General features: G+C 41.4%; 1 protein-coding gene across 2 annotated transcripts in view; it reads left to right on the top strand.

Annotated features, from left to right (window-relative positions):
- COL5A2 (collagen type V alpha 2 chain) overlaps positions 1-19,630 on the top strand; it is a 155,140-nt gene that overhangs the window by 32,840 nt on the left and 102,670 nt on the right. Inside the window, exon 1 of one of the 2 annotated variants that reach the window (XM_076342194.1) lies at positions 10,197-10,457. The exons of the other annotated variant lie outside the window; for it this stretch is intronic. Within the exon in view, the coding sequence (XP_076198309.1) occupies positions 10,355-10,457 (103 nt within the window). The 5' untranslated portion in view covers positions 10,197-10,354. Of the gene's footprint in view, positions 1-10,196; positions 10,458-19,630 lie in introns of those variants that run through there. 2 annotated transcript variants of the gene reach the window in all.

Genomic DNA, 19,630 nt, shown 5'->3' with positions numbered 1-19,630 from the left:
GAGCAAGCCAAGTTCATTTTGTCATTGGAGCTGAGGCCTTTCCCAATTTTAGAGGGTAAGTAGGTAAAATCAAATGGTCTTTGACTAACCAGGACAAAACCAGCATGATTAAAAATTGAGATTTTTCTGGAAAATGTAAGTTTAATGTATGACATTATATCAAACATTCACTAAACATCTGCTAAGGTTTTTTTACATTGGAAACAATATCCTGTGTAAATGGATCCCTTCAGTCCTACTTTATAGTGTGTGTAAAGTCACAGGCACTTTGTTTCACATGGATGTAGTAATGAATATGGTTTGGGGCGGGGGGGGGGGGGAATTCTTTAGTTCAGTGGCCTTTCCCTCAGTGTTTCCCTCCTGAGAAGGGAAATTCTCCTTGGACCCATCTCCACTTTTGGCTTGCACAGTGCCTCATCTGCTCAAGATACTCCATTCTGCAGACCACCCAGGGTGGTTCCCCCGTAGCTCCCTGGCAGCCAGCAGGCTGAGGCTGAGAGCAGCTGCTGAAAAAGTCTCATGTTTAACCTAACAGACAAATTCCAGTACATTTGGTTACCTTGGGGTTTATCTTATTTGGCAACTTAGTCTGTAAAGCTTGATCAGTAACTAGCTTTCCTTGGAACATTATATATATATTTTCCTCTAAGATTAATTTTAACGTACATTTACTGTGAGTAGCCCAGTGATTCTAAAGTCCCTCCTGGAGTGCTGCTGTTGCTTTAGCCATTCTCAATTCAAATCTGTAGGCCAACTCTGTTAATTGGCACATAGTGTGTACAGTTTTTTTCAGCATTTTTATTTTGCTAGGAAATAAGATGTAGCTTGGGAGCAATCTGGTATGTAAGACTGCATCCTGAACTTCTTACTCTTGTTATGATTGGTAAGAATTTTGCTACAGACTTAAACGCTCTATTCCTCAGGCCTGTCTCAAGTAAATGACTCTGTCAGCTTTGGATATTCCACAGAATTAACTATAAGGCCGAAGATCAATGCTTTAAAAAAAAAAAGTGTAATGACAGGGAAAAGAAAACAATTGGCCAGTGATGGATAAAATAAATACGTAAGATTTTAATCATTCCCTTAGTTAACACAATTTAAACTCTAAATGACAGGTACCGTATTTTGTTTCTTAAAGACATGATATGTTATACTAGGACACGGTGACAGGTTACCAAAGGGCTCATTTTGTGGTTGGGGCTGCACTGAGCATATTAAAGCACAGTTCAGTGGTCTGATATCTGTGACAATAAGATGAAATAGTTCTACATAGTCTTAGACACAGATTTTTAAATAAAGGAATGCCAGTGAAATGAGTATAGAAGAAACACTGTAGTATTCTTTTAAAACTGTGGATAAGCTTTGAGATGGTGGTTAAGTAACCTGAGCCTCGCCACAGCTTATAGCAAGTCTATTCCTAAAAGAAATGAGGGTTGAAGATGAACTTTCAGCCACATTCCCTGTTTACAGTCCCATTAATTTCACTGATTCCCTGGGTCAGAAAAATGATCGGAGATGTGAATCTGCTTGTTGGGTAGGACTTTAACTCTGCTTTTGCATGGACCTTCAGTCAATGAAGCAATACAAAGTAAACTATCTTAGGGTCCCAAGGTAAACGAATTTAATATTTAAAAAAAAAAAAAAGTGGAGGCCTATCATCAGTGGGGGGCCTATTTGAATTACAGATTAGCATTTGCCCTTGCCATTTAAGTGGGTAGCTTGCTGTGAACCTTTTATGTTTTCACTTAATCAGTTTAAGTTCTTAGGTGGATGAAAACTAGCTTGACAATGAATTTGTAATAGACAATGACATAATGATGCTGTTTTTCCTGTTCTAGGTAAGGAATAAGTATAGTTTACAGAAGGACTTCATGCAAGACTTTCCCTAATTATTCTTGATTTTTTGCTTAGACTAATGTTGAGTTTAATTTAATTGAGGCATTCTGAAGGAAATGTGCTAATAACCTTACTGAGCTTATTGGGTTTGGAATTGGCCATAGCAAAAGCAGATTTACGGTGACTGGCATAATCCAAGACCCCACACTAGCAGTTTAAAAGCAAAGTGTCATCCTACTTCCCCAAATTAAAACTAACTGAAACAACATTACAAAGTTTGAATGTAACGAAGAAAGATACATTTTCTCCCTCTTCTCTATAAGGACTTAAATTCATTTATTAAACCTTCCTACCCAAAAGGAAAATTCTCCTGCAAATGGGCAGTAACATTACTAATGTAGCATTGTTTAAATTTCTAGCTGATACTAGTTTTTTAGTGGATTGCTCAGCAGGAAGATTAGGATTTTGAGGTGATGCAGTTTGGAATCTAGTCCATTTAAAGATCTGATTTAAAAGTAGTATAATGTTCCTCTATTTATATTCTTGCCAATTTCTGTAGTTTCCTATTACATTTTCTTATTTTAAATAACAGAATTTTCCATCCTTTTTACTATGTGAAAGACCTGTATAAAACAATAAAACTGATTCCTTATGCAGTAAAGGGTCTTAAAAGTGCAAAGTGAACACTCTTCAAAGGAAAAGAACTATTTTTCTCTCATATATTATTTCAGTCATGTTCATTTTAATGGTTAATTTTAAGAAATAAGAGTAAAACATTTTATGTGGACTATATTCTTGTGAGTTAAAAATGTGGTATGTTACTTTGCTGCCTTTTTTTTGCTTTTTTTTTTTGCTTTTTTTAAGCTAAGCGTGTGATTGAAGAACTTATACAAAGTGGAAATTTCAAACAGCACTTACCACAGATTTAACTGCCTACATACAATTTGATAGCAACTCTCAGATTGACTTAAACTCACTTTGGTGAAACCGCACTGCTTTTGAAAATCTTGCTCATTTTTTAACAGATGCTATTTGAATTCAAGTACAGCTTCTTATCAATTTCCATGATTCCGCTGATTTCCTATTGCTGCTAAAAGACTGCTCCACCATCTTATTTTGGTCACTTATATGAAGGTATTTTTTGTCAGGTTGGTACAAATTAATTTAAAACAGGAGCACTGTCACACTGTATGTAACAGTGTGAAAGGTCATTAAACTCTATTGAAGAGAGACCCTCATGGATATTGGAATTTTAATTACTCATATGTATGCATGCTCTGAAGCATCCTAAGCTAATAATTGTTTGCTTTTTCTGGCCCGACTTGGAGATTTTGAAAGGTGTAAGCCTGTGAATTATATTTTAATATATTTCCGAGTCCTCACAATTACCTAGTAGTATTCCCTAGCTTCATCTGTCACTCAAAATGCTCTTTGGATTTTGAGTAACTTTGAACTTCACGTGTGCTTTTTAGGTCAGATAACATACAGTCCCTACTTATTGGCTTAAACATAAGAATGGCTATCAACAGACTGGATATTAGAGAGTATTTAGGGTTTTTTTTTTTTTTTTGGAGTACTGTATCTTGACATTTTTAGGATTGTCCTAGCTTTGGGCACAGCTGTCGTTTCATGAAGAGTTTTTAGAGCATATCACAAAGGAGCACACACTGCTTTTGTATGAAGATTTTGCTCTTGTTTTGTTGTTTCCCTTAATTCGATATAAAGATCCTTCAAACCTGAAAGCGTCTTGTTGCTCTAGTGTGAAGCATGAAGCATTAGAAAGTGATCTTTTAATCATGTCATATCACTTTTTCATCTCCTGGGAGTCAGAATTCAGCCACAAATTGGTAGCTGAGACCGTCCCAATTTCAAAGAATCTCCTGCTAGTAGAAAGAGACTGGTTTTGTGTCCTGTGTTTCCAGATCTTTTGCTCTACTGAGATGGACTAGAGAAAGAGGAGAGTATTAGGTCCTACCACTCCTGCAGTGGCTCTGTCTACTAAATTCGGGTTCGTTACGTACTGTAAGCTCAATGTATAACAATGAGTGGACTGAAGGTGCATCGGTAGGGAATTGGCTCCCAGAGTCAGGGCCCTGGATTCTCCTCCCAAGGAATTTTCATCTTGTATAAGTTTTCCTTGGCACAGAAGAGAAGTGAGCTCCAAAAAGTCTGTATCTGGCTTTACTTCTACTGAATGTATGACCTTAGGCTAGTTTGCTAGATTCCACATTCCTCTGTTCTTACAGAATCCTAAAAACGATGGAAAAAGTGAAAAACGGTTGGAGAGAAGTTGCTGCATAAATATAAAGTATTATTCTATGCAATGTTTGTTTCTCCCCTATTGAGAGGAGGAGGGGGAGGTGACACTGAGCATATTTGGAATTATTTATCTGCCTACTCTTAATTGCTTAGTCTGACTCTGTTTACAGTGGTACTAACTAAAGAATTTATCTCACTCGTATCCAATGTGATGCTAACAAATACCTTACGCCTAGAAATTAATTTGTTTAAATGAAAAATGATAGACTTAATGACTGGTTACGATGCTTGTAATAAAATTGAAAACCTCTTTAAATGCACATCCATGGTGAAAGGAAGTATTTATAAGGAGGCATAAGGGGACTGATTCGCTAAGCAATTTACATCCTTTTCTATTCTCTGTTGTCCATCTGTTTTGGTTATGTGGCATAATTTGTTGGTGAGACCAAGGCAGAAACAGATTTGAAGGGCAACTTTTAGATACTGCTGTAGGAACGTCTCCAAAGGAGAGAGTAGACTTGAAATGGCAGAAGGTATCTTTGAAAATCTCTCCGACTCCTCAGAAAAAAGTTCCATTGGAAATGGTAAAAGGGGTCCTTCTGATTTTTTTTTCCCCTCAATGAGCTATTGGGGGAAAAAATTCAGTAATTCACCATAATTCAATACTGTTTTCACTCTGGTGTTTTTCTCAGAGGCTATAAGAGATAATGATGGTAAGGCTCATCCTTGCTGTGAATATACTAGGAATTTATGAACCTGTTGCAGACTTAAGACTTGGGGAAATAAGCATGAGAACTTGTTACCTAATTTTGAGGACAAAGTTAGCAACTATAAAGGCAAGTTTCACCAGTGTGTGGCCATTTCTATGATTCTGTGGTAGAATCTGAATTCCCTGTGGTTTCATCGTAGCCTTCCCCAGGCTGCATGGAAAACTTTCAGCTGTGAGTTCTCTGAGCAATTGTCAGCTTTATTATAAGAAATTTCACATAAATCCCCTCTAGTTAGCATATAGTTCAGAAACACCTACATGTCTGTCGTAATGTTTTTTCATCAATGAGTACAGGAGACTTTTCAAAACACTGTCCATATTCTCAGCCTTTCTCAAATTATTAATATTTCTGTACTTAATACGGTAAGTGACAAGTTACCTCCAACTGTGGGAAACCTTGTGTAGTATGGTTTTTAAAATGTGTTATTTTCCTTTTCTAATGTATATAGCGATTTTGCATTGTGTAGTTTCATGTGATGATTTAGCAATGGCAGTGTGCTGGGTTATGGCTGTAAGCTTTCTTGTTTGCTGCTCTCTCATAGCTAATGTGCGTATAGAGCAGTGCAAATGGCAAAGGTCAGATCTGCTTCTAAACTAGATATATCACCTAAAGCACCTGATGTTTCTAGCCAGCGTCACGTAACATCCACTTTCCAAGGGAGATTTCCTGGGGTTCTGCTGAAGCGTGACATCTAAGATACATGACTTTTGAGACTAGCAAACCAGTGCAAGTACTCATGAACCTGTCAAAACAGAATTTCACCTATGACTGGGCAGGTTAACAAATACTAACTTTTGTTTTTCCAGTTCTGAGTTTCTCAACTGATACTTAGAATCATAGAATCATAGAATCATTGAGGTTGGAAAAGACCTCTAAGATCATCGAGTCCAACCATCAACCCAACACCACCATGTCCACTAAACCATGTCCCTAAGTGCCTCATCTACTCGTCTTTTAAATACCTCCAGGGATGGGGACTCAACCACTTCCCTGGGCAGCCTGTTCCAATGTTTCACCACTCTTTCAGTAAAGAAATTTTTCCTTACATCCAATCTAAACCTCCCCTGGCGCAACTTGAGGCCATTTCCTCTTGTCCTATTGCTAGTTACTTGGGAGAAGAGACCGACCCCCACCTCGCTACAACCTCCTTTCAGGTAGTTGTAGAGAGCGATGAGGTCTCCCCTGAGCCTCCTTTTCTGCAGGCTAAACAACCCCAGTTCCCTCAGCCGCTCCTCATAAGACTTGTTCTCCAGACCCCTCACCAGCCTCGTTGCCCTCCTCTGGACACGCTCCAGCACCTCAACGTCCTTCTTGTAGTGAGGGGCCCAAAACTGAACACAGTATTCGAGGTGCGGCCTCACCAGTGCCGAGTACAGGGGCATGATCGCTTCCCTACTCCTGCTGGCCACACTAGTTCTGATACAGGCCAGGATGCCATTGGCCTTCTTGGCCACCTGGGCACACTGCCGGCTCATGTTCAGCTGGCTGTCGACCAGCACCCCCAGGTCCTTTTCTGCTGGGCAGCTTTCCAGCCACTCTTCCCCAAGCCTGTAGCGCTGCATGGGGTTGTTGTGGCCAAAGTGCAGGACCCGGCACTTGGCCTTGTTGAACCTCATACAATTGGTCTGGGCCCATCGATCCAGCCTGTCCAGGTCCCTCTGCAGAGCCTTCCTACCCTCGAGCAGATCAACACTCCCGCCCAACTTGGTGTCGTCTGCAAACTTACTGAGGGTGCACTCAATCCCCTCATCCAGATCATCGATAAAGATATTGAACAAGACCAGCCCCAAAACTGAGCCCTGGGGAACACCGCTCGTGACCGGCCGCCAACTGGATGTAACTCCATTCACCGCAACTCTCTGGGCCCGGCCGTCCAGCCAGTTTTTGACCTGGCGCAGAGTCCACCTGTCTAAGCCGTGAGCCGCCAGCTTCTCTAGGAGAATGCTGTGGGAGACGGTGTCAAGGGCCTTACTGAAGTCCAGGTAGACCACATCCACAGCCTTTCCCTCATCCACTAGGCGGGTCACCTGGTCATAGAAGGAGATCAGGATGGTCAAGCAGGACCTGCCTCTCACAAATCCGTGCTGGCTGGGCCGGATCCCCTGGTTGTCCCGCACATGCCTTGTGAGCACCCTCAAGATGAACCGCTCCATAATCTTCCCCGGCACCGAGGTCAGGCTGACAGGCCTGTAGTTCCCCGGATCCTCCTTCCAGCCCTTCTTGTAGATGGGCGTCACATTGGCAAGCCTCCAGTCATCCGGGACCTCCCCCGTTAACCAGGACTGCTGATAAATGATGGAGAGCAGCTTGGCGAGCACCTCCGCCAGCTCCCTCAGCACTCTCGGGTGGATCCCATCTGGCCCCATAGACTTGTGAGCGTCCAGGTGGCGTAGCAGGTCATTGACTGCTTCCTCTTGGATTATGGGGGGTTCATCCTGCTCGCCGTCCCTGTCTTCCAGCTCAGGGGGCTGAGTACCCTGAGGATAACTGGTCTGCCTGTTAAAGACTGAGGCAAAGAAGGCACTGAGTACCTCAGTCTTTTCCTCATCCTCAGTGACAATGTTCCCCCTTGCATCCAATAAAGGATGGAGATTCTCCTTGGCTCTCTTCTTGTCATTAATATATTTGTAAAAACATTTTTTTGTTGTCTCTAACGACAGCGGCCAGACTGCGTTCTAGCTGGGCTTTTGCCTTTCTCATTTCCTCTCTGCACGACCCAACGAGATCCCTGTACTCTTCTTGAGTCGCCTGCCCCTTCTTCCACAAGCGGTAAACTCTCCTTTTTTTCCTGAGTCCCAGCAAGAGCTCCCCGTTCAGCCAGGCCGGTCGTCTTCCCCGCCCCTTCTTCTTATGGCGTATGGGGACAGCCTGCTCCTGCGCCTTTAAGACTTCCTTCTTGAAGAATGTCCAGCCTTCCTGGACCCCTTTGCCCTTCAGGACCGTCTCCCAAGGGACTCTCTCAACCAGCGTCCCGAACAGGCCAAAGTCCGCCCTCTGGAAGTCCATGGTTGCGGTTTTGCTGCCCTCCCTCCTTACTTCACCAAGAATGGAGAATTCTATCATTTCATGGTCGCTAAGCCCAAGACGGCCTCCGACCACCACATCTCCCACCAGTCCTTCTCTGTTAGTAAACAGCAGGTCGAGCGAGGCACCTCCCCTGGTAGGCTCACTTACCAGCTGTGTCAGGAAGTTGTCTTCCACACACTCCAGGAACCTCCTAGACTGCTTCCTCTCTGCCGTGTTGTATTTCCAGCAGACATCCGGGAAGTTGAAGTCCCCCACGAGAACAAGGGCTAGCGATTGAGAGACTTCTGCCAGCTGCTTATAGAACACTTCATCCGCCCCTTCATCCTGGTTGGGTGGTCTATAACAGACTCCCAGCAGGATATCTGCCTCGTTGGCCTTCCCCCTCATCCTTACCCATAAACACTCAACCGTACCATCATCACAATCGTTGAGCTCTATACAATCGAAACACTCCCAAACATACAGAGCCACCCCACCACCTGTCCTTCCTCGCCTGTCCCTTCTGAAGAGTCTATAGCCATCCATTGCAGCACTCCAGTCATGAGAGTCACCCCACCGTGTTTCTGTGATGGCGACTAAGTCATATCTCTCCCGCTGCACAATGGCTTCCAGTTCCTCCTGCTTGCCGCCCATGCTGCGTGCATTGGTGTAGATGCACTTGAGCTGGGCTATCGATTTCGCCCCCGCTTTAAATTATTTATTCATAATTATAATTAATAATTAATAATTAATAATAATATAATTAATAATTAATAATAATACAATAATAATAATATTAAATTAATTAAATTAAATTAATTTACTTGCCAATGATTATAATTGCTTTTCAAAATAAAATTGCAGCGGCTTGCCCAGCTTCAATATTTCTGTTCTTTCTCACGGCTAACACTATCCCACAGGGACTGTGGGATATTACGCTCCTGCAGTGAAACTCTGTATGGGTGTAAGACTGCTGTGTCAAGACTGCTCGGTGCAAGAGCAGGGAATTTTGATTTTGTTCTCTTTCAGCACATTTTTACGTTAATCTCTGGGTTTGCTACTGGAGTAGGTATGATGTAGCATTGCAGTGCTATACCATTTTCTGGGTTACCTTTCCTCTTCTGGGCATGCTGCTCTTTCGAAGAGACAGAAGAAAACTTGACAGGCTTTAGGATGCTGCATCACTGAGAAGTGCTGAATCATGCTGTGATAACCAGAGTGGGCTAGTGTTGCCAACCTGCACAAATCCAGGCAAAGAGGTTTACTTCTCACCGCATCCACTTCAAATGGGATTGTTCTCAAGCTGAAATGGCTAAAGATAGAAAACCTTCCAACAGACGAATCTGCGTTTCCCTGCAGCAGGTATAGGCAACCCCATTCTTAGCAAATGAGGGGGTTAGGGATGGAGCTCTGCAGACCATAAACACTGTGGGAAGAAAAAAATCTAGCATCCTACTCTCAGTTGCAAGTGATCCACAAAAAGAGAGATTTACTTAGTGCCCATGCTAGAATGCTAATTAAGGCACATTGTTAAGGGCTAAATACTAGGCTGGGGCTTAGGTAGGTTTCCAGTTGTCAGGGAACAGAGGTGGAGAGCCTCGGAGAAAAGCAGGTAATTGGATAGTTTGGATTGTCATTCTGGTGTTAGAAGCGTAGACCATCTTCCAGAGATTTGCGATAGTCTTCTCAACTGGTAGGACAGTAAATATAGAGCACACTAAGCATTTGAGGAAAGATTATTCAGAAGAGAATTCATTTGAGAAAGATTATTCCCCTTTGGGGGGCAAGGAGGTTATTTACAGGTTCCTGAAACAAGCTGCCATGGTAGCTCTGTGGCCCCTCTCAAGGGACTGGACTCATGTTTGATAATGCAGCTACAGCAAGGCAGGGGACAGTTATCAAGGGAGAGGAGAAAATCCTCCTCTCGGCAAGCTGGAAGGGATCAAGTTCCTAATAAGGGAATCTGCTCCAAATGGGGCTATACCCTCCATTCCCAGGAAGTGTGGGCTGGGTGTGTTAAGAGCAGAGCTTTCTCTTCCTGACAGCTTCTTACGGAACTATGCTTTGCTTTCTTAACAAATGGTCCTGATACAGCACATGCACTGCACAGCAGCAGGAAAATATCCTGCAAGTGTACTCGTAAAGAGAAAAGTTCAAGGAAGAGCGAAGCCAGCTCTGATTTGGTTATTTACCATCAATCAGACTGTTGCTTGGCAGGGAGTGGATGATTAGGAGCCTGAACGAGCTGAAAAGGGGCAGGAAGAGAAGTGGAGGCAGCATTCTTCCTATTTAAAGCTGCATCCCCTGAAAGGAGCGTTTGCAGACTGTGCTGGAGCTGGTGCTGAAAAAAAGGGCTCACAGACTTTGTCCTGGAACTGATGCTGAAAGGCAGACAGACTCCCCAGCTGGCTTCATGGTGCTAAAATAACCTCACGTTTCTGCACTTTTTGCTGCCCAGGAGGATACATGCCTACTATCTAGGCATGATGGCAATCTGGGTACAAATGAGAACTTTTTTCATCCTTGCTGCTTTATTAGGGCGATTTGTAACCATAAAAGCGCAAGAAGAGGAAGAATATGACGGTGGTGAGTTTCTCTCTCTCTCCCTCTGAAAAGCCCACAGTAATTCCCCCTTTTCGTACGCAGCGTGCTTACTGTGTGGTTTGGATAGTAAGCGGAATGGAAAACCCCTGGGGTACAAGACTAACAAGACTTTTGCTTTTATATACGGGGAAGGGGGCAGCGAGGTTTGCGCTTCGGGTTTCTGACCAGAAGACGGGGCGGGCGTTTAGAGCCGGGGTTTTGCGGCGCCGGCCGCGGGCGCGGAGCGGGAGGAACGATCGAGCGCCCGGCGCGGCCGTGGAGCGCTCGGGCTGAGCCCTGCTGCCCGGCGGGGCTGGGGCGACCGGGAAGTTCGCAACAAAAGAAAGCGCTTGGGACGGGGCTGAAGGCAGGCTGCGGGGCTGGAGACCAGCCGGGCAAGCCCAGCTGCGAGAAGCGAACACAGAAGCCTCGCAGGGCGGAGGCGTTTGCGCTGAACTACATCTGCTTTCTCGCATTCTTTGTTTTAGAGAAATACAGAAACGTGGATTTCGCTTTCTCCCCCCCGCCCCTTTTCTTTTCCTCCTCCTTTCTTTCCTTCTCCGTCTCCTTCCCCCCCCCCCGGCTCTTGCTGGAGGGCTGTCTGATCCCCCGGGGCAGGCTGCGATGGCACACCGCCTTCCCTCCGCCCCGCTCTCCCACCCGGGGGCTTGCTTAGCGGAGCAGCGGCGGTTTGCGGCAAGCTCTCTGAGGGCTGGCAAGCTGCGTACCTGACCCGTGTAACCTGAACGTTCTTAGGCCGCATTATATCCGCTTTTATTTAATATCATTTAAACGCCTGCAAGAGGGAGATTGATGGTCAGGGGAACGCGTAGTGTCTGTACTCTTTCATCAGCCTGGATGGATGTCGTGCTGTATGTTGGTTTCCTGAAATATGAGCAGACTGGTTGTGGGACAGTCTGTAGCTATTGTACTCCTGAACGTGCTTCCTAAGCTTCTCATGGGTTAACACTGGCTTCTTTTCCAAATAATGCCCAACAAAGGGACTAGTACGTTACCCTACAATGCAATTTGCAGTTATGTTATTGTGTATTTTCAAGAGTTTAATTTTGCGTATAACTCAACTTCTCTGGTAATACGCTGCATTGCACAAGTGAGGAGGAGTCAAAGCCTGATGAATAAAACAGTGCAATAGTTCTGAAACTTTTGTTCTACAAAGCAAAATGAGACTCTTCTGACTATGCACAGCTGTGTAAGAAGTCCCATAGAGGGGGCACTTTGTATAATCTTGAGAGTATAATTCATATACTTGCCATAAAGGGAGACAGATATTATACATTTTTCAGATACATATAATAACAAAGAAAACATTTGTGAAAATGTTGACTTCATTTTTTGGTACCTGTTTAGTAAAAATGATAGCTTTTTTTTTCCTGTTAAAAAAAAAAAAAGGTGACTTTTAGGTGAGATTTCTGTGGGGTTAAGTTATTACGTGTCATTTACTAGTTCGTTGCTATTGTGGAAATTATAGGATGAGCCAGTACTGTAGCAACACCTTCTGGGATGTACTTCCCATATGTTGATGGCTGAGGAAACTCAGAGGTACGTGGTAAGTCAGAGAGCAAAATACATTGTAATAAATTAATGACATCTGTTTGCACTTACTTCAGTTATTCATCTTCCTGTTTCAGAATGTAATAGCTTTTGTCTACCATACATATGAGGAAGCTGCTTCTCCAGTGTTCATTATATTAAAAATAAAAACAAAAAACCCCAAAGCTGTTTGAGTGTGTTGTGAGGGATAGTGCACAGTGAGGAAGAAGGGTGCTACATACTACACATTGGTCTGGTTTAATTGCATAAACAAGGGTTTTGATTGAGTTCCTGACTGAAGCCCACAAATGCTGCAGAATGGGGAGGGGTTTACCCTTAGTTTGTCTTGGTTCTGGCACTTTCTTGTGCGGAGGTCTAAGATCAGTGTACATTGTACTGTACTGCAGGTGATTTTGTCTATACAGCTGCTTCACTTTTCCTCATTCAGTTGGTCAAATGTGCCACCTGAATATAGGTGCTATGGTAAACAAATATTGGAGGTATCTGGGGAGGCAAGGAAGGCACTTCAGGAAGCTTAGATTAGAAAAAGCTATCAGACTTTCAGAAAGTATGTAAGACTGTTTTACCAGTCATTTTTCATGCCAATCCTAGAAAAAATGAGAAGGATTAAATATTGGTTGTCAACCTCAACCACAGTAGAAGAAAGAAATAGCTTTTGCAGAAGTGTGTTACAGAATTTATCATGATGAATGTGAGTGATATTGATAGATAAGTTGAATATAATAAAGCAGGTAAAATGGGTTTAAAAAATTTTAATAAAAGAACTGTAATACTTTAAACCAAACATACTGCTTAACAATTTTTTTTTTTTTTTTGGCACTTACTATTGCTGTTCTTTCAAGTAATGCCAGTTTCTATATTCATTTTTTTCTTTTGGAACCATTGTAGATTGATCTGTTTTGCTCAAGAACACTTGGCTGGTAGTGCTATATAGTACACACACTTAAAATGCACGTAAAAATGTGAAAAACAGACACTTTCAAACCTAGTGCAGCAAAATTGGTCAAAATTGAGACTGGCTGTTTTAAATATGCCTATTTAAAAGTTATTTAGGAATAAAGTCAGCACTGCAAAATCCTAGAAAGACTGAAAGATCCTGGTTTTAATTTCTGTGTAGGGGCCCAGACTGGTTCAGAAATGCAGAAGGGCCAAAAAGTGCCCAGAAGATGGCTGAAATTATGTGCTGCTTACACACTGAATACCTGGAAGCCCTGAACCTTTGGTGCAGGGATTTTCACACACTGTATAATCTTTCCTCTTTCCTTAGGACTCAGGATAGAGGAAACTACTAGCAGAAGCAGTGCATGCTTCTGGGATCCTTTCCCATCCACTTGTGAGTGTAAATGTGATTGCTTTCTTCAAAAAAGTTATTTAAGAAAACTAGAAATACACCTTCAGTGGAAAATCTCTTGGTAAACTTGAATCAGAGCTGAAATTGTGGTAATCGCCTCCTTCAAGAGGATTTGTTTGTGCAAATTCCACGTGGACATGGCAGTGATGGTCTGTTGCCACTATCTTCCATATTTCTCACTGCAATCCCATACTTGCCTTTAGGTTCTCATCAGTTTCTGCAACACACCCTTGTCTGTGAATTTTGTGGTGATTTATCCTTCCCTGTTCCACTCTTGTGGTGTCAGCCCTACTTCAGCTGAGATCAATACTAGCCCTGGTATTGATTTAAAAGTATCTAATTTGCCTTGTTCCACAGTGTGAGCAAGCAAAACCAAACAACAGTCGTGTCATTTGAATTCATGATCCTCTGACTTCTTTGAATTCTTGAGGTCTTTCACTTTGTCTGGAAACCATGCAAAGAAGAGAAGAGAATGGACTAGCCTTAATGGAGACAGAAACAGCTGAGCTGGTTGAATACGGGCTATTAAATACATCCATTATCCCCTCACTGATATTAGAGATGTTATCTTTAGGGAGAAAAGAGGTTACTACGTTGCACAGTGTCCTTGCTGGGACGGGTGTTGGGAATATGATGGCAAGGGAAAGTCCGCTGTAGGAGGTAAGAGAATTATTGAGCATTCATGCCAGATGCTTCTTTGGTTTTTATGGGTCTTTCATCTTTGTAAAGAGTCTTCAAAGCTCCTAAGGAGAATGATATGAAAGGGGGAAAAAAAAAAAATCTCTGTCTTGCTAATTCTCACAATTCTAGCAAGGATCTTATGATAGTTGATTCCCTGCCCCCCCCCCCCCCCCCCCCCCCAAGTTCCAGATCCCAAGATCATTCACTTCTATGTGTACCTCTACTTTCTAAATAAGAAAGTGTGCACGTGTGTGTCTGTACGCATAGGTATCTATGTTTGCGGGTCTAATAATAGTAAATAACTTGAAAATAGAAGTGATTATAGCTCTAAACAAACAGAAAATGAGAATCCATTATTTATTAAAAAAAAAAAAGTCACAGTTCTTTGGGGACTGACTCATAACTTCTTAATATTTGTGGTTGGCTCCCCTGCCTGTAAAAGTGTGGGAAGGAGACTCTACGCAGAAATTTCTGCAAGAAGAGTCCTCAAGAAGATTCCTCCTGCTCAGACTGAGTAAACTTCTGCTCAGAATTATGGAATACATAAAACTGAGGGTCACGTTAAGCTAGCCACATTAGCTTGGTTTTTTTTGGGGGTGGTTTTTTTTTTTTTAGAAAATACTTTGTGGTTGAAGAATAATTGCGTGTTGTGGTTGTTAGTACAGGCATTTTTTTTGCCACAATGTTTACAAATATAGATTATTGCCATAGAAACCAAATGGTCATTTCATGCTCTCATTCACGTTTTTGGCACGCTCACACTTCATTTCTTGGTGAAGTCCTTTCATCTTTGCAATTTGTTTCAATATGATAACATTCTATCGGGTTGATTTGTTCATGTAAAACATTGCAGGACTGGTCCTGTTTAACAATAATGTATATTAACATAAAAATAAGTATTTTCCAATTTGTTAACTCTTTAGAAGTTTTCAGAGAAAATAAATGTCCACCAAACCGCTCAATTTATTATAAATTTACCTAGGAAAACCCTGCTTAGGAACAGCACCTGGTGTTTATGTAGTATTTACTATTTTTATCTGGGTTAACTGGATGTTATATGATTTTTTCTGTGGTGAGAATTAGAACTGGCCAACTCACCACATTACTTGGTTTTTGGTGTTTTGTGAGAAAAGAAACACAGGGATTCTTGTGTGTACGTGTGGGGAAGCAGAAACTCCGAAGGCAGACCTTCATGCAACACTATGATCCTTTAAAAAACCCGAGCAGATGTTCATGGCTTGTGTGCAACTATTTTTCCATATACAGAGAAAGGCAACGAACTCCATGCCAAAAAATAATACAGTAATAATAAAAAATAGTCGAAATTCCAACTGGAGGCATGTGATCTATCCTTATATGTACACTGATTGTTTCACCCATGTTTGTCTTTGTGGCCCTGCACATTTTTGTGTGTAAGGTCCTGATGATACAAATTTTTTTCTCAAAAATTCTTAGAAAGAATAAATCAAAGTGCCAATCCAATGGATTCTCAGTTGGGTCAGTGAAGAGACTTGCACTTCAACTTATTTTATAGACAAAAGAACTTATTCTTAATCTAACGCACAGGGCAAAAACAAGTATCCTTTAGTGTAAAATGAATAAATTAATCAGATTAACTTGGAATTTCAGTTTTTGACAAAGGCTTCTTGGAGTTTGAACTTTCAGAGCACGAGGAAAGATTGTTGCATTCGCTGCCTGAAATCTCAAACTGCAACAGACCCACCCTGTTAAATTGCCCTTTGAAAGCCCTGGTGAGACTGTCGTGTGCAGAAGGTCAGGTATGATTTGAACTGGAACGTCTGATGCGTTAATTCAAAGTATAATGGGAAGGGAATGAGGAAAATGTTTTCTTTCAGTAGTATAAAGTAAGTGTCCTTCAGTTATTCAAGAAATCAGGTACTTTCAAGCTGGAGAAAAATGGCTTTTAAGTCACGTAACACTTTGAAGATGAGAGGTACCTCAGAGGTGACATTGTGTACTGTTTACATCTTTAATGTAATCCATACATTATGTGTGTACGAATTATACCTTTTTTCCACAGTTTTTGTCACAGATTATGTTCTGTGATTTATGCTTTTCCTGACTTAAATTCCAAGAAATTTGAAGAGTTAGTGCCGTTGCTGAACTACCAGAAAGGATAGAACAGTGATACTGTCTATAGGAAGTGACACAACAATTTGTTAATGTAAATTCTTGTTTTATAGGTTGATTTATGGTTATGAAAACAATAGCATGCAGGAAGCTTTGGATGCTGATAAGCCCTCGGTGCTGTGGTAATTAAAATATCCAAACCATTACTTACAATTATCTTTCCTGAGTAAGCAACGTACATTTTTCATAGCCTGCTGTGCTGTCTTTTATTCTTGTAGTGAGAAGCAATTCCATTATTCCACTATCCCACCCGTGTTTGCTGCGGAAAGGTCATGTGTTATATAAGCACGAAGACTAAGAATGATTGTCAGAGGGCCAGCAGTGGGATGCTCTCTGTACAGGGAACCTCTATTCATGCAGACCCTTGGGATTCAGTTTTTATTAGCTGCTGAAGACAGGTCTTGTCTTTGGAGAGCTGGTCTAAGGTTGTTCCTTGGCCATGCTGCTGCCAGCTGAAATGTGATGGGAGTTTTGGAGAATTTGTATTTTTCTGCAGCTTTGTGTAAACAGTACAGTTGGGAGAATGATATAATAGAGTTGTTTTTATGCTGAAAACCTGCCACGGTGTTTTGTGCCTTCACTAATTTTCATTTATAGCCTTTGGACTACGTAATGGTAGCATGGGAGGACTAAAGAATTAATTTGAATCTCTGTGCCCCTGTTCTTTGGATAATGTGGCTGAATAGAAACATAAGCAGCTACTCTGATATTGCTGGCAGGAATTCAGAATTTTGGACATGAACTCATTTAGAGTAGGAACAGAAGAATAAACTGTCTCACTGAGGCCTGTTCCCTGCTGTGCAGTAGATGCCTGGCTGAGAAGGTCCATACAATATCTTCTCCAAATACTCTTCGGTCATGAAATGCTTGCCATCATCCTTCAGCAAGCTGCCCATCTCAAGTGAAGGATTAAAGGCACAATGACAGTGTAGTGCAGGAAGAGATTAAGGGAGATAAAAGGTATCATCATGAGTCTGTCCCGGCCCAATTGCTCCAAGATTAATAGTGCACGTTAAAATGGTAATGAAATTACAGACTAAAAGCCAGGAAGAAACTGTTCCTCATTTGCAGAGAACTCCTGTCACCCGTCCCTGGATAGCTGTATTACTACAGGTAACCTCAGAGGTTATGCTGAGAGCTTTGTTTACAGCAGTCCTCTCTCTCCCAGAGATCTCAGAAGACCTTGATTGATATATATATTTTTTTTATTTTTTTTTTTTTTTATTTTAAATCACTTACCAGTCTGAGGTCTCATGTCTCTTGTCTGGTTAAATATCCCAATAGGCCAAGAGAAAAATATTAAAGGGAAAAATTAAAGCAGAAACAGTGAACAGAAGCTGTGCTCTCTTGATTGCCTGTTTTCCACTCAGCTTTTCTTAAATATTTTCTTTACAGGGTTCTACCAAATCTTTTGATGTAATGAAGATGTGATGTAATACTGTAGTGATTGCTATCCTACGATAATTATTTTTGTCTCATTTTCTGTCTATCTTAAAGTGGTTCTTTCCCTCAGCTGCAGTGCCTTACGTTTTCCGAGTACTGAACCTCACATGTTCAGTGGCTGGGTAACAGCATCCCATGGCACATTGCTGAGATAAATAATTGAAATCTCACTGGCAAGAGGAACTTCCTTTAGACTAGGATATATGATTAGGTTTATTAGGCGTAGGGACAATTTAGCCATCTTTAAGCCATCAGTGCTATTTTAGGGAAATCAAATTACCCAGATTTATGAACATTGTTACCTGAATAATGAATTACAATTATCGTTAACAAGTGATGTACTCAATAAACATGTATTCCTTTTTTAATAAAGTATGATCTATCTTTGCCTTTCTCATTTACGTTAATGATGAGCCTCCTGGTAGGAAAGATATCATTGAGTACCTGGGTAATCTCACTCCTCCTCTAAGACTTCTGGAGGTTTCCTGAAATTCCTCTTCCCATCAGAAAATAAGAATATACTTCAATGTCACTTATCTTCACATGTATCCTAGTCCCAATGGTAGTGATGCTTTGCACAAGAAGTTAAGGTCAAGAAAGGAGAGCATTCTCTGTGGTAGCTGTGACCAGGTCCATAGAAACCTGTCAACTAAATCAACTTCTGAAGACGCTTAAGACTTTCATAGACCCAGTATTCAAATCATAGCACTTTGATGTCATCATTAAAGGCAGATCATACAAAAGACTCCCAGTTTTACATCCCGAAATCTCATTTCGTCCATTAAAGGCTTTTTTTTTTCAGGAAATCTTAGTGGAAAAAAATTAGTGAATTAGTGAAAAAGTGAACTTAGTGAAAAAGTACAGACCAAATTGCATGCACTAGAAAAATAACACAATTTTGAATACAATGTATTTCTCCATATTTATTTTAAATATCTTTGATTTAGAACTCTCTCAAATCAGGAATGTTTTGGGCTGTAAACCTACCAGTATACATGCTTAAATCTTTAAAAGAAATTAATGTGTGTTTGTAACTTACTGCATGTTAAGTTTTAGAATAGTGTAATATATAATGCGTTAAATATATGTAGTGCATTTTTTTTTATATATATATATATATAAAGTGTGATGTCTTAAGACATCAGACATTCCTACTGTATGGGAACTACATTGCGAAGCAGACACATCTTGCTGGTGAAAGTAATGGAGGATGATTTCCAGATGTTTAAATGCTTGCTTTGGCAAGAGTCAGAAAATACTGGAATATGCATTGGCAACAAAGGAAGGGAAGAACCTGATGTAAGAGACATCAAGCCTGGCAACAAGCAAAGCAGAACATGGGAAATGGAGCCATGTGAGGAAGGAAGAGCCAACACAACAGTATGGCTGCTGTGACAGCACTTAATATTGGAATTATACTAATGACTGGAAGAGTGCTGGAAGCCTAGTTCAAAAATTAGGACTGAGGTTAGACAAATTGTCCTTTACCTGTTTTTCTTTCCCCCCCCCCCCCCTGGTTGAAACGTTTGCTGTAGCGATAGAAAATTTTATCTAAACCTGGATACCGAGATTGAGTAGCTTGGGCATGCTTTGATTTTATGTTGTTACCGTTAAGTGCAGGACCTTCCTATGAATTTGTGCAGTGCTGGGCACAAAGCATCCTTGATCTCAAATGAAGCCTTAGGGTACTACTGTAATATACGTACTGAGTCATCATGCTAATAATATATTTCTTGAACTGCGTGGATTTTCATGTTGAATAGTTGACTAGTTTCAGAAGTGGAATCCAGCTCCTCAGCAAAGAAATCTCTAGACAGTGAATCACAAACTGTTCCTTGCTGTAAGGTTTCAGTAAGCACCCCTCTCTGGGGGGTTGGCCATCCTTTTAGTGTACAGACCAAAACTTTGCAGCTTTACCACATGGTATCAAAATGTTCACACTTCTTGGTGTTTTTTTTTTCTTTAGGTTTTTTGGGGG

This window comes from Aptenodytes patagonicus, chromosome 6 (genome assembly GCF_965638725.1).
Source record: "Aptenodytes patagonicus chromosome 6, bAptPat1.pri.cur, whole genome shotgun sequence".
Classification (NCBI taxonomy): domain Eukaryota; kingdom Metazoa; phylum Chordata; class Aves; order Sphenisciformes; family Spheniscidae; genus Aptenodytes; species Aptenodytes patagonicus.
The sequence above is the reverse complement of the archived record's forward strand: the minus strand, read 5'-3'. Positions and strand labels throughout refer to the sequence as shown.